At 47.0% G+C, this 15,818-nt stretch overlaps 1 protein-coding gene across 1 annotated transcript in view; it reads right to left on the bottom strand.

Annotated features, from left to right (window-relative positions):
- Positions 1-856: 856 nt before the first annotated feature.
- Positions 857-15,818, bottom strand: part of VANGL1 (VANGL planar cell polarity protein 1) — a 53,606-nt gene continuing 38,644 nt past the window's right edge. Inside the window, exons 5-8 of the mRNA XM_077822641.1 lie at positions 15,461-15,594; positions 11,662-11,794; positions 8,667-8,901; positions 857-7,136 (exon numbers count right to left, since the gene is read on the bottom strand). Of these exons, the coding sequence (XP_077678767.1) occupies positions 6,876-7,136; positions 8,667-8,901; positions 11,662-11,794; positions 15,461-15,594 (763 nt within the window). The 3' untranslated portion in view covers positions 857-6,875. The remainder of the gene's footprint in view (positions 7,137-8,666; positions 8,902-11,661; positions 11,795-15,460; positions 15,595-15,818) is intronic.

Here is a 15,818-nt window from a genome sequence, read left to right as displayed (position 1 = left end):
TGCTGACAGCAGCCTGGCACACGCTTGGCCTGTGGTGGGGGGACAGCTTGCGGGATGAAGCCGGGAGGCCAAGCGCTTCGGGACCACCATTTGCAGTGCCCGTGGGATCACTCCACACTCTTGTTCCTTCAGTCTGCAAGGAAACTGTACAAGTCCAGCTGGTGACAAGACCTGCTGGAGGGCTGTTCCCCCACCTTGATTCTGGCAACAGATGAGAGGTGAGGCTCTGTAAGCTGGGTCGTGTAACCAGAGTGGTGGTAGCAATACCTTTTTGCTTTATTGCTGAGAAAGTGCTCAAGAGCTACATTGGTTTGTTGCTTTGAATATAACATGGCCTGAATTCTGTAGAAACCAAAGGCACCACCCCTAAGAACTGCTGCTCCAGCTGCTCCCCCGGCCCCCTCAGACTCTAGTGGAGGTCAGACTCCAATCAGGAGTCCCAGCGAGTTTGAGGAACAGCTCTGGTACTTCATGATTAGGTTGTGTGCCGGGTGGTGCGAGCTCAAAGTAAATGAAAGGGAGCAGGTAGTTTTACCTACTGAATTCTAACTCCTTTCCCCCACTGCCAGTTCGCTCCAGCTCCATGTCCTGTATTTCCTCCCACGAATCTGAGATTTTTTAAGGCATTCAGCACAGCCTCCTACAGGTCTCATTGTTCAAGAGTGATAAATGAACACGTCCCCTATTGTGGCAGGACAGATGAAAGAGGCCTAGAATTGGGCAATGAGGCTGATTGGAGGTTTAGCCTGAAAAGGCTATGGCACTTGTTTACAGGGTACCACTCTCAAGGCATAAAGAACGCTCAGAGAGAGGGGGAAGACGTTTCCCAGGCTGAAATAATCAAAAGACGACTATGTAGGAGCACAGAATTTCTGTTTTCAGTTTATTTTCAGATTTTTACTGTACAAAATATGCAAAGTGTAAAATGGTTTCATGTTTCAGTTCAAAAACAAAACCATCCAGCTATAACTTAAGAGAACCCAGCTTGGAACAGAACAATTCACTCTGCTAGACACACAGTGCATGAACATCACAGACACCAGGAGTTTGCTACTCAAGTTCACAACTGGGACGAGGGGGGGAAAAACAAAAACAGATTTCAGAATTTATTTCAGACCATGTAACACTGCAGTTAAAGCCACATGTGCAGCAAGAGGCTGGTTAGTGTCTATTCATTAGAAAACCTCAGCAGAACCCACCTTACTATATGCAGTTTATGTAGAAAAAAGTACCAGGCTGTACATTACACAGTGATCAGAAGAGTTGTGTGGGAGCCAGGAGATCCTGGCCCCCAGTACAGAATAACGTTGTATTCGTTACAAGATATAGGCACAGAGGAGTGTAAGAATCCTTCACAGATAGATCTCCGTGCAGGCAGCGAACCACAGCAAAACGAGTGTGTCCGTGTGTGTGTCCGTGTGTGTGTCCGTCCCCAGTGAATTAGTTAGTGCTGGTGAAAGGTGCCAGAGCAACAGTCCTAGAGAATTCAGTCCTCTCTATGCCCAGGACAGGCACGGGTGGCAGAGGCACAACGCTTCCCCTACACACTGCCCTGCCACGTGGGGTGAAAATTCGGTCTCTATTAACGGGCCCCTTTCTCGGAGAGGCCATACTTGTGGGCAGTCATGGTGCTGTGGAGACCTGGCCCAAGAGGAACCGAACAGATCAACACTGAAGTTGCACAGGTTACTGAACACCTGTCAGACAGTAACTTGTGGTCATCATCTTTAATGGAGCCAGCCGACGGGAGGCGAAAGGATCTGTGTATCCATCCCATTGCCCACCCGCAGCCACACAGCCCCCTTACAGAAGTAATTTTATGACTCCATCCCAAGAGTGCTTCATTCTCCATACAGTCCTAATGGGCATTATTGAACCACCACCCCTGGCTTTTCAGGCATTAGACAGGAATAATACACACACCTACAAGGGGACAGCACATACCAATACAAGCTGAACATGAAAACAGACATCTGCACATTCATCTCCTATTCATCTAAATGTCTATTGGATGGCAGACTGAAAACTTAAGGACATTTTGAAGATAAAGTCTGGAGCCAGAACACAGTTCTCTCCAAAGACCCAAAGTCAATTTATATTTTTTAAGAGGGGAGGCCAGATTTGCAGGCTTTTTTAATGGGATAGCTATGTTAGCTTAATTGACTTGAATAAGTCTTCCTACGAAGCGGGGCAAACAAGTTTGTGATCTTTCAGGCTTCTTTATCGTTACTGTTTAAATACGTTTATGCCAACAAGACTTTAAAGCAGTGCATGGTGCTAAATGGAATTGCCAGTTTTTAAGAAACTGGTAGTGGTGTGATTTTATAGGATTTTTGGTGGAGTCCATGGCAACAGGGGTGGGTGCGTGGGGGAAATGGAAGTGTTTCCTGCAGCTGGGAGGCAAGATTGGGGTGAGGATGGGATCCACCCAAGAGCCCTGCCTTATCATGAGCTCCAGCCTGTGCTCCTGATGACATCCATCTTGCCTGTTACTAGTTCCTCACCAGGCTCTTGGCCTGAGAAACACAACAGGGAGATGGGAGTGGAGGCTGGAGCAACAGAGGAGGAAGTGGGTGTTTTTGGCAAATGGGTCATCAGAGGCAGCCAGCCCAGCAGAGGGTGGGGGGAGAGGGAAGAGGATAGGAGTAGCCATGGGCAGAGGTGCTGAAAGCTGGTTTATATTTATCACCACTGGCCCCATCCAAAGACACTTATGTTATTCCTCTGCTATGCAGGAATGGGGGCCGCTGTCAAGGCCTATGCAAGACCCAATTGCAAGACTTGTGTCATGCCACCTTTTCGCTCTGCTTGCTGCCTCTGTTCTCAAGCACCCCTGCCCCCAAGGGCAGCGAAGTGACCAGCAGCCACCTATTCTTCCACTATCACCCTCTTCCGCTATTGATAGAGCGCACTTGGTGGAGGCAGAAAGTCACCATAGCCCCCTGGCAGCAAGGGTTGGTTGGGGACCAAATCCGCTCCCCTCCGCCCCCACAGGGTGGGAGCGCTACCACCAATCCCCTTGCTCTAGGTCCATTCCAATTCCATTCCTTCCTCACCCTGCAGAGCAGAGGGGCAGCATGCTGAACCCACATGCCAAGGGGAGAAAACAGCAGCACCTCAACTGTGTTTCTGGTGGACTGCTCAGTTCATACATGGCCTTTCCCTATGCTACGGCCCTAGTTATGGGACTGGCAAGAACCAGGAGACAAGCATCTGCCCCTTCGTTCCGACAAGGGGCCAGGGACCCTACCGTTTTCACTATCCATCCACTCCACCCTACAAACACCACATACCACTTTACTACAGAAAAGCCACCTCAACAATCTCCATGGATCTCAAACTGATCACAGCAGCTTTGCTTGCACCTACTTGGGAGGTTCTGCTTGACCCCTCCAGGCTTTAGGATTTGTATCATGCTGCTGACCGAGAGCAAAGACGTGACATAGTGTGTTTGGCAGTCCAACCTACATAGTGGGAGATGGGGAAATAGCAGGGAGCAAGGAGATCGCTCGTCCCTGAGCAACCAGGAGACCTAACTCCCTAGGGAAAGGCTCAGCCTTACCTGGTTTTCACCTGACATTGTTCAATAGGAATTTCCTCGGTCACTTAACTTATGGTCAAAGGCTTAAACATTTTAAAGTAGGTTTCCATTCATTTAAGAGCTTTCCAATAAGAGAGAGGAGAAAAGGGGAGGGCAGTCGGAGTGAAACAGCCCCCTTCAGAGCAAACCCTGCAAACCCTGCTTCCCATGGACATGAGCGTAAAGCAAGGACTATGGGATTGGGTTGGAAATGCCGACACTATCTTGCTGTCCCCGACACCTGATTCTCATCTATTAACAGACTATAAATGGCAAGTGAAACAGGCCGGTCTAGTTTCACTGTTCAAATCTTTATTAGAAGACAGTTTGCGCTTCGATAGACAATCTCAAGTCACTTCACAAAGGTTAAGTTTAGCCTCACAACATCCCTGTGAGGTAGATATCATGGTCCCCCCTTTTGCAAATGGAGAGATGAAGGCCCAGAGAAGTGAAGTAACTTGCCTCAGGTCTCACAGTGATTCCTATGGCAAAGCAGGGAATAGAACCCAGGAGTCCTGGTGCCCAGTCCCCCACTCCAACCACTTCCCTCTCCTTCCAAGCTCAGCGAAGTGCAGAAAGGTAAATGGCAAAGAGTAAATGACCTTTTCTCTCTCATTGGGGTTGAGACCTCTCAAGCATTAGCAGTAACAAAATTAAGGGCATTCCATTTAAAGGAGGTTTACGCTAACAGCGCCCCTTTCAGGGACAGACAGAAATGGTGGCACTTTGAACTGCAGCAGGTAGGTTATGTAGCAGCTGTGAATACACTCGGCTTCTATTTGGTTTTGTATTAAATCCTTACACACATTTAAAAACAGAAAGACATGTTTCCTGAGCAAAGCGACTGTCAAACAACTTCCAGTTCTGAGGTGGTATGGCAGGAATCATGAAAGGAGGAAATTCATACTGGGTGCTTTTGTTCTAAATTCACACGTCTGAGCCAACTAAGCCAGGGTTGGGGCCCTAAATTCAGACAGCCAGTTCAGCCCTGATCACAGCTTTACCCAATTACCCCCACAGTCCCTGCCCCACAGAGTCTGCTCTCCAGTTGCACTTGTTATCCAAAGGTTAAAGAAACTCACTTTTTATGATGCATCATGCACAACACTATGTGACTTTCATTTAAAAAAAAAAAATGGTACAAAACCAACAGCGTTTTCAAAATGAATATACAGCAAAAGGCCACAACTGTTAAAAACCAACAAAAACTGCCAGAAAGCCTGACGGAAAGAACTGAGTGTGCTTTAGGGCAGGGGATATCTATAAACATCGCATATGGCAATGAGAAGAGATCCTCCCATAGACCCATCCCACACCCTGCAACCACCAGTGCAATTTGGCTTCTTTGTAATCGTTACTGGTACATAAATACAAAGGGGGTAGGGTCCTTATAAATACCATAGGAGATACCTAGGACCAGCAGGAAGGGCCTGGCAGACCACAGATAGGCCATGACTTGAAAATCACCACTTTAGGCTCTGGTTCACCAAGTTGCTTGAACACGTGACTGGTCCCATACACTTCAATGGGACCTGCTTAAGTACCTTGCCTTAGTGTGTTAAACATCTGCCTGTAACAAAGACAGGCAAGCAAAACAAAGACATTCACATTGTAAGAGACTTCCCCCCAGACTTTCCTGTTCATCAAAATAAAGTTAGACATAGGCCCAAGCCAGGAAATCCCACTCCAGATCCTGTACTGAACTTTCCCAGAGTCTGGAGGTCGTCTGGAACTGGGGATTTGGTTTAGCTCAAGACAGAAGTAGGAGCTGGCTCTGGAGTGGAGACCTGGACCCAAACATTCCTTGAATTCAGAGTGCAGGGAGAGTGTTCAGATCAAGAGGTTCTGTTTAAGCCCAGCTTTAAAACAATCCTGTTTAAAAACCTTGAGAACAGAGCTGCACTGACAGAAAAAAAGGCTTAAAAAGTATGTTCTCTGGAGAGCTAAGCTTCCCTCACCCAAGAACAGACAAATTCCAGGCTAGCTTGATGACGAATACCTAAGAGAACAGTAACATAGGGTAAACGGTCAAGGACTTTTTTTTTAAAAAAGCAATTGCAACATTCAGACGCAGTTTGGTCTCTCTTAGCTACAGCAGGGTGGGGGTGGGGGGGATGAATATACTGTAGTGCATTTATGTATACGGTCTTAAAGAACCATGGCACTCAACCACATGTGTCAGCCAAGGTCTGCCCTTTCCCTGCTCACAATCTCTCTGGGCCCTGTGAGGGACAGGGGTTAAGCATTCCCCCCTCCTTCAAGATGCTCTTGAAGCCCTTCTAGAATACGATACTACATTCCTGCGCAGGCTCGCTTTGTTTGGGACCAGGCCGTGAGGGTTAGGTAAACGCCACACACCTCCGAGGAGAACGTTTACTCAGCCAGGCTGTAACTGTGCAAATATATCGGGAAAGGGGGGTGAGGAGGACGTGATAACACGACTGACCCCAGAGGAGCCGTTGCTAGAGAAACACATTCAGAAAGCTGCAAGGGGGACAGAGAAGAGGGAGCATGGGATGTTCAAATTAGTGGGGCAGGGATTAGAGATCAAGGGGCCGAGGGGGAGAGTTGCATCATGCACCAATCCCCTGACATCTCATTAAGACATCTGGTAATAATTCAAACAGCTGAAAAATGAGTAGTGCCCGTACCATGATCAGCAATACAATCAACTGAAGAAACTGAAGGAAACAGATGGCAAAACCCATCTCTGCTACTCCCTGGTTCACAGTGGTCCAGTGCTATTGGAGAAGAGCATCCCTGGAGGGGGAAGGGCTCTTCAACCACTAGACAGCCTGCTTTACAAACAACTATCAATTATCTCCCCACCCACCACACTCTCCTTCCTGAGAGGAGGGGAACTGTAAATACTCCCTCATACGCAGACTTTTATAAATGAGAAAAAGCTACTTCCCAATAGAAATCTACACGCACAGGACGCAGAGACAGGTCAGGCCTGAGTAAGGGAGATGTACGCACAGTATTGATCACTGCAAGGCAGGGCTCCAAAGGAAATATAAAGGCCGTTTGTTTGTTTGTTCACAGTGTCTACAATAAGCCTGGAAAACAAGGAGGATCATTCTGTCTTAAAGGCTGAGCTAACTCAACCAAGTTGCCTTGTGAGCTTTTAAGATATTACTTTCTAGATAGATATCCCAACCCATTACCCCCAGCCCTTCTTCCAAATAAAGTGCAGATGGTCAAATATTACTGGTCTTTGTCATCTGCCAGTTTCAGTCAGAATTGGGGACACAAAACCCAAAAGCACAAGAAGAAGAGAACACTGCCCTGCACCCTAAACCGAAGTCTCAGACTGCAAGCGAAGGACAAATTTGTGAGATTTGGGATCTATGAACTCTTCCGAGAGTTTGATGAAGGGGATTTTCTTCACATTAATTACAAGGCTGAAGTCCAAGCACTTGAGAACAAAAACAACACCATCCTTTAATCCACGTGTGACTGCTTCTTCACTGACGAGCGTCCACTGCTTGGAGAACCAGCGATCCCTGTCATATTGGAGGGTTGGGCCTGGATTGATGTAACGCTCCAGGAATGCCTAGACAGAGAGAGAGACACAGACACAGAGAGAAAAAGAATGAATTAGTGCCAGGGGAACTCCACCTCCCGTGACTCAGGTCTGCCTTGACACTTTCTTTCAATCTCATGATTTAGACCTGTGGACAGAGGTATTCCCTGTAGCAAATTGTTTCAGCTAGCACACTTGGTAAACCTTCCTCTCCTCCTGCCATTTCCTACCCCCAGGATCTGAACAAGTAGGTGACAGCTAGAGATCTGCTTTATCTCATCCCAGTCAGTTCACAAAATTATGGCTCCAATTCCAGTTTCAAAATTGCCTTTTAAATATAAATTTAGCACTGGGGAAAGGTCCGACAGCGCTGGAGAGCCGAGGCCTCTCTCTCTCCAGAAAGGCGCAGCCTGGGCAAAGCACAACTTCCCCTCCGCCATGTATACAACCCACTGCCAAAAAATCCCCTGTCCTGGTGGGAGGAGATTTCAGTCTCCGTGACCCACTCAGTCCTTGGCAGGAAAGTACTTTAACTCAGACACCTGGAAGAACAAGCATCACTTCCAGCAGTTTACTTGACATTGTTCTATTTTAAAGTTCCCACTGCAAACTCAGGGGGTAAGTTCAACTGTCAACACACATCATGCCAAGAGCCCGCTGGGATTCAAACACGGGTATAAGGTCATAACAGACCCTGTGTGAAAGCCAGCCTAAACGCACGTCCTGCCCACAGTGTCCCTGCTACTATCACATATGGCTACTAATACTGGGTAAGATAGTAAGTGCTTTTGCATTTCTGCAGCAGCCTTCACCCCAAAGAGGACTATATGTAAAGCACCAAGCCTCACTTCACCCAGCACTCAAATGCAGCCCCCTCTGGAAAGGACGGTGGCAGCCATTTAACAGTTGCACAGCAACTTAGGGCAGGAAGTGAAGCATAATTATTCTGCTGCATCTGCAGGGAAATGTAGGGAGGTAGAATGCAGTCATACAAACTGGAGGGTTGGCCAGGACATGAAGACTAACACTCCTATTCATGCGCACACACACAACGTGCCACGGGGTCTTTAGCGGCCACAGCTCCTTGGGTAGAAATCCAATCCAAAGAATTGCACCCCCAACACTGCGCCTCTGAGGTCAGTGCTGGCAGCGGGAAAACTGCTCCTTCCTGAATCACCCACTCCACCCCTCCCACCACCTTAAGGCACAGAGCTAGAGAGCTCCCTACTGAATTGCTAACCCCACTTCCTGCAGCAATCTGTGCTTTCCTTGGAGGTCTCCAAACCAAGGATCAGCCAGGCCTGACCCCACTCGGCTTGTTAGAATTGCAGTGATCGTAGCTCATTGATGCTCACAGCTTAAAAAGGCAGACAGGAGAAGGGGCAGTGGGGTCTGAGTTCACTCCAAGACCTAAAGCCAAGTTACAAGCAAAGGACTGAAATGTACCAACTGTATCATCAACAGCAGCCCTCAAGCCTCATTACTCTCTGCCTGACGCCCACTTCCCCTAACATAGACACTTCCTGCAGCTCTCTGGCTCTCCGCTGGAGGCAGCGTTACCTTGGGCGTCATGTTGTTGGTGATGCAGAAGGCCAGGTGCTGCAGGATGCTCTCCATACTGTGATAATGCTGCTGGCGGGTGGTGCGAAGGTATTTCTGCAGAGCCCTCGCCATGGATGGGAAAATTGTCTGGGCTGCCTCACGAGGATCCATCACTTCACCTGGAGCTTTCTGCTGTTCCTCCGCCTGGAGACGTTTAATGTGAGTGAAAGCCTCTTCCACTGCAACCACAAGCCTAGAGGAAGAAAAAGACACAAGGAAGCCAGATTCACCCCCCGGGAGGACGGAAGGTTATGTGGTTAGGGCACCGATTGCTCGGGCGTCAGGAGATCTGGACTCTGTTCCTGGCTCTGCCGCTGGCCCAGCGTGACATGTCAGGCAAGTCACTTAACCCCTTCCGCAGAGAGGGAGATGGAGGCATGGAGAGGTGAATGGGAGTTTGCTTTTTCTCGCTCAGAAAGTCACCCAGCACATCAGTGACAAAGCCAGGATTCGCAAAAAGAAAAGGAGTACTTGTGGCACCTTAGAGACTAACCAATTTATTTGAGCATGAGCTTTCGTGAGCTACAGCTCACTTCATCGGATGCATACCGTGGAAACTGCAGAAGACATTATATACACAGAGACTATGAAACAATACCTCCTCCCACCCCACTGTCCTGCTGGTAATAGCTTATCTAAAGTGATCATCAAGTTGGGCCATTTCCAGCACAAATCCAGGTTTTCTCACCCTCCACCCCCCCACACAAATTCACTCTCCTGCTGGTGATAGCCCATCCAAAGTGACAACTCTCTACACAATGTGCATGATAATCAAGTTGGGCCATTTCCTGCACAAATCCAGGATGCACATTGTGTAGAGAGTTGTCACTTTGGATGGGCTATCACCAGCAGGAGAGTGAATTTGTGTGGGGGGGTGGAGGGTGAGAAAACCTGGATTTGTGCTGGAAATGGCCCAACTTGATGATCACTTTAGATAAGCTATTACCAGCAGGACAGTGGGGTGGGAGGAGGTATTGTTTCATAGTCTCTGTGTATATAAAGTCTGCTGCAGTTTCCACGGTATGCATCCGATGAAGTGAGCTGTAGCTCACGAAAGCTCATGCTCAAATAAATTGGTTAGTCTCTAAGGTGCCACAAGAACTCCTTTTCTTTTTGTGAATACAGACTAACACGGCTGTTACTCTAAAGCCAGGATTAAAACCCAAGAGTTCCTGGCCCCAGTCTTGTGTTCAGCTCACTAGACAGTCCTGCCTCCATTTGTAACTTTGGCCCACAGCTACTCTCATATTGAGTACAGCGGTACGAGAGTGGTGGAACCAGTATGCATTACTCCAATTTTGATCTGGGGGAAGGTGCTTGGCTCAAGATAGAGCGCTGCATAGACTGGGACCCACAGTCTCCACACACCTCTCCCTGTTCATGACCTGCACTTTATTCCATTTTATACAAACCGGGTTGCAGTCCTCAGGCTCCTGGGAAGTTGCCCAAGTGGCCCTGCATCCGGTTGGGTTGTTCCCTGCCCTAGCTCAGGGCACTTGCAGCCAAGAACGCATCCTATGCAAACTATCCCTGTTTCAGCACAGCTGTGCAAACAAACTCAGACCCCCCTGGAGCAAAGCGACACAGATGCCAGAGGATATTCAAAAGCTACCCTAACCGTGTTGAACGAGTAAAAGAGAGTAGTGCAGTTAAAGGAAAACTGTTGGATTGTAAAATACTCATGTTTCACATTGGATTAAATGAATGGAATTAAGTCACTAATAACGACTTTTCTACAATGCCCTGCATATAAAACCTTTAGATATTAATGCAAGGAGAAGCTGCACTGTCAGCCTGATCACGCGTAGGAAGACAGAAATATCACAGACGAGCCAGAGACACAGGAAGCTTCAGTCAGACACGTGCAAGAAACACCAGGAGGTCCTCAGAGCTCTTTTTAGTTAGGTTTTGATGGTTTTAGAAAGATTCCCCATGTATACGCCAGCAGGCGGCATCTCCCGCTAAATGATGGTTTGTCTTTAAGCCAGCAGCTGCTCCAGCTGAGCTCAGTGAGTATGTGAAAAGAACCCAAGTTGCTAGATTACACAGAAGGAAGCCCGTGGAAACCCAGAGACACATGCTTCCCTTTTTGCCGAGAGACTGGAGAAAGCCTGACCAGCAGCAAGGGGTCAGGCTGAGCCAGCACGGAGACAGACCTCATATCAGCACTTTACTGCTGACTCTAAACCCTCAGTTAGGGCAACTCGTTTAGTCCCTCTGGTTACACTGCGACTCAGCTCAGGGATGTCAGCCTGCTGCAGGTGACCTGCCTCAGACAGTAGCTTGGAGGTGCTACCTACCCAGGTTAGTTTCAGTTGGGTGTTAATTCTAAAGGTGAACAACACCCTGCAATCAACATGCTGAACTGGTAATGCACAGAGGACCATTCCAGCAGAAACATCCAGATAGTCATGTCCCTGCCTCTACCAGACCTGTTCAGATGGACAGCAAGACTACAGAGTTTAAGCTGAAGTGTTGCATTGTCATATCAAATGCTGCATTCACCGGCTTCCGAAGGAGGGAGAATTCCTCCCTGTAGAGACTAGATGGCACTGACAGCGCTATGGATTCAGCCCTTGGATTACTTGGGGAAATAATGGGATTTCATGCACTGAGCTGTTATGGATTTCGCAGGCACTGGACCCTTCCCTAATCCCTAACATTCTGCTAGCTGATCTGGAACATTTACACATGTTCTTTGCGTATGCATTTCTCTAAGCACTTCCTGTCACAAGCCATTGCCGCCCCTGGGTGTCTGTTTTCTCCTATACCTTTTTAATAGAAAGGACTTTATTTATACCAAACACTCAGTCCCTTCAACAAAAACCTCTCAATCTGATTCCCCTCTTTTATGGGCCCACCCAGCTGTTCAGATACAGTTAGAGAATCCAGCAGGCCAGCAAACTGACTGCAGCACGATACAATCGCTACAACGTGAAGGAGACAGCATTACCTTGCTCGACGTTTTTTAACTCTGCGATCGTGGTCTGCTTCTTCATAGTAAAGCTCATTGTGACTGGAGTCTCTGCGCCGGGCAGCAGCAGCGATCATGGCCCGGGATTGGCCAGCAGCATTGTTACCTGGGCCTTCAAGGGGAAACAGAAGTCAGAGGAAGACTTTACTGTTGCAGAATGGGAGCTGAAAAGGCTGAAAATCCAAGAGTGCCTGTCACAGGCAATTTGTGGGCCAAGTTGGGCTGTTCCTGCCCAGTGCTCTGGGGGGGAAAAGAGGGTGAAAAACCCTCCCTGCAGACACTGTCCCTGGGAAGCGTGCATATGGAGGGAATATTTCCCGTCCACTCCAAGTGCTGCAGTCAGTGAAGATGGGAGAGAGAATTCAGAGGGGATGAAGTAGCCGAACAGTTACAGCGACTGACTACACAAACTAGGAAACAGAGTGCTAAGGATGTTACTTACCATCCACTATATACATTTTCAGTTTGGCCACAAGGGCAGCTGGAACACATCACATTTCAGCAACAAGACAATGAGAGAGCACAAGAGGAGTTGGGAGGGGGAGAAAGACAGACAGAAAAGAAGAACATCAAGAGACATTGACACAACAGACACACACAGGAAAACACAGAGCTACACTGGGATGTCTGGGCAGTGGCATCATCTTCAGAAAAAAGACAGACACTTTCAAAAATGTAGTTACTGTCAGAGAAGCGACTCTGCAGAATGTAACTCTCGGCTCCATACTGTTTCTCTGTGGGGCTGAAAGTTACATCTGTCTCAAGAGTTTTTATGCCTTTTAGCAGAGCCCACTTAGCTCTAGGAAAAGGAGCTGGAGTCTGCTCTACATCGCACATCAGTATCAAGTAAGTATCTATCACTTGATTACTAGTGATGCTTTAAAATGCAGAATTGGCCCAGCTAGGTTCTGTGATCCCACATGCAGCCTGCAGCGCTATGAGTTAGGGAAAAGTGTTGTCATTTGATGAACAAAGCACATCGGACCTGGAGTCAGAGAAAGAGACATATAAAACCACCCCCAAAATGTATACATTTTTAAAAGCCACTTTTCTGACTGTAACTATGCTTTAAGAGTGGTAGCCGTGTTGTTCTTTATGCTGATTCAGACTGAGGAGTACTTGTGGCACCTTAAAAACTAAAAAATGTGTTTGAGTATAAGCTTTCGTGGGCTAAAACCCACTTCATCGGATGCATGCAGTATACTGTATTTTCCACTGCATGCATCCGATGAAGTGGGTTTTTAGCCCACGAAAGCTTATGCTCAAATAAATTTGTTAGTCTCTAAGGTGCCACAAGTACTCCTGTTCTTTATGCTTTAAGAGCCAGTCTACACCATTAAACTGAAAGTCTTTAAGCATTATCAGTTCTGTAGGGTAGACAGTCCCAAGAATGCTCTGCTCACACAATAAAGGCTGCTTTTTTCTTTAAAAAAGTAAGGTTTTTTTTTAAGTTCCAAGACATAAGTTTGATGTTTAATGATGGATAGTCTAGGAATTCAAACAAACAGCTTCTCAAGAGTAAACACTTTAGATTTCATTTGACAGCCGCGATGTGTAGTGGTACGGCTTAGGAGAGGCGCAGTTCCAGTTTGGTTTAGAGTTATTAATTGTCTGATTCATCATGCATGGTGATGAAAATACAGCCTTTGGGCTAGCTCCCATTTTGCCAGCACAATAGGGACTTAAGCAAGACGACCCCCTCCCTCCCCCCACAGCTGCTGTAACACCAAACTCAAAGGCTGCCAACAAATTAGAGGTCTTAACAGCATTACTGTCCTCTCACGCGGAGAGCATGCGAGACAGATTGTTCCTCTGCTAAGAGGGTCCTGGCTAGAGCTACACAGTCCACTTAGTAAATCCACAGGAATTCTTCTAAAGGATATGCTTCTACGCCACTGAGTTCAGTGTGCATTAAAAAAAACCCTGCTGCGTAGCAAGAGAAGCTATCCAATACCTCTACAAACTCTGGGATTGCACAGTATATTGCAACGGCTAAAGCCCTGCTGTATTCATTACAGCAATAAAGCCAAGAAGTACTGAGAGACCAAGGAATGGACAACGATTGTAAGATCCTGTGTTAGAAGCCACTAGTGCCACAAATAAATGCTTTATGCTCCTGGAAAGTTGGGAGTTCATCCTATCCAATGTCATGAAGCACTTGTTTCTAGCCCTGCCAGACTGAAAGATTTTGGAACTGAAAAAGCATCCCATCCAGATCCCTAGCTTGCTTTTGTCTACTTGAGATCGGATTTTAAATTATGCTAGCTCACAGACTGCTAGTGTTAGAAAAAAAAATCACGGATTTTTCCTCTGAAAGTTTGGAGTCCCAGCTTTCCAGGGGTATACATCATTAGCCTCTTCCTGCACCAGTTGTGCCATGCCGCCTCCTACAGTTATGCTGCAACTGCACTAGAAGAGAGGCCAAGACGGTAACTGGAAAACATGACATTAATTAAGGCTAATACCTTACAACCTGAAAAGGCTGGGAACACTTACGCGGAATCAAATTTGGAAATACTGGTCCAGGAGGTAAGTTCCCCCCTGACACTAGCCCGTGACCAGAATGAAAGAGAAGATTTCCACCTGGTCAAAATAGTTTATTTTTTCTCCAAGACCCCCCCACACACACATACACACAAACATTGCCCATTTCTACAACAGAATATGCTAGCTTACATCCCTTGTTACTGATGTTACTTACTATTTCACACCACTCTGCACTTCCTGCACTAGCCAGGACCAGAAGTGCTACAAAGCAAAGCTGCCCCTCTCCGGGTTTCTGGGCCCACCATCAGCAGTAGGTCTCACTAGAGGAGGCTGCTTTCCAGGTCCAATTTTTGCTGTCTCTAAAGGTTCAGAGGAGGTTTGGAGAAGCATCCACACAACCTCTGAACCCTTTGGGAGCACCGAACAATGCAAAGCAAGATATAAGCCATGTGGAAAGACGGCAGAAGTCGTCTTAGATTCATCTCCCACATTCCTGCTGTGCGTGGAAAACAGTCGCTCTCTGCAAAGTCAAATCCCCTCTGAACACATCCTGCTGCAAAGCCTTTCAGTGCTAATCCACACATGTGTAATGCAGCCCTGATTTTTCCAGCGCCTGTGAAATTAAAGGTGGCCGTGTTTCCTGGGACAGCCTGTCTCCTTTGTATTTTAGCTTCAGCCCTGTGGAGTTTAAAAGCTTCCCCATAGAACTGAAGCTACCCGATTACTGGAACACCTGATTTTATCAAGGCTGTGTGTGTCCTGACACAACCTCTGCTCCTTTAAACCTGGCTTATTTAGATTTAATCAGCAAAGAATGGAGTCAAGTTTAGTTTAAAACAGGTTCAGAGGGGTCACAAAGGGCCTCACAATGGTTTAACTACATCTTTTGAAAAAACACTCCTTTAAATTGGTACAACTTGTGAAGACAAGCCCTAAGTTCACAGAGGCTTGCAGGACACTAAGCCCGTCCTTATATTTACCTATAAAGTGCCATACCCATCTAGGCTTTGTGTTGAGTAGGAAGTACAATCAAATTAAAATTGGGCTTAGCTAATACATACTAGCTAAACCTGACCTAAACTTGGCCACTTTTCCTAGTCAAGACAAAGTTCTATTGTGCTTTGTAAGCCTGAAGTGATCTGGGAGCAATGTACTCAGAAGTGGTAGGAAGATTTCTGACAAGAATTTTGGATGGTGAGAAGGTAGGGCATGTGCCTGGAACAAAGGATAACAAGTCCTGCTCGTCTCCACCCCACACATCAATTCTCAGCAACTATTCCACCTCACCTACCATCCACATTGTAGACTTTCAGGCCAGCCATGTGTTTGGCTGCACGAGACTTGGAGGCCATTAACAAGCTCGGGTTATAGATGGTGAAATCTCTGTAGTAGTTTTCCAGAACCACCAATGCAGCTCGCTGGATGCTAGAAATAAAATGCAACAAAACATTTTAAAACTGACAACTTAACATTATATAGAGAAACACAGATAACCCCATTAACGGGAAAGTGGTTGTTAGCGTCATGGTGCTGCGTACTATGCAATTCTGCAACGGACAAATCTGTCAGACTCCACTACTTGCGGAATTGGGTTCCAGGATCTTCTAGCTTTCATTTTTGAGTGAAGCGTTTGCCTTTACAGTTGCTAA

This window comes from Eretmochelys imbricata, chromosome 1 (genome assembly GCF_965152235.1).
Source record: "Eretmochelys imbricata isolate rEreImb1 chromosome 1, rEreImb1.hap1, whole genome shotgun sequence".
In the NCBI taxonomy this organism is placed as follows: domain Eukaryota; kingdom Metazoa; phylum Chordata; order Testudines; family Cheloniidae; genus Eretmochelys; species Eretmochelys imbricata.
The sequence above is the reverse complement of the archived record's forward strand: the minus strand, read 5'-3'. Positions and strand labels throughout refer to the sequence as shown.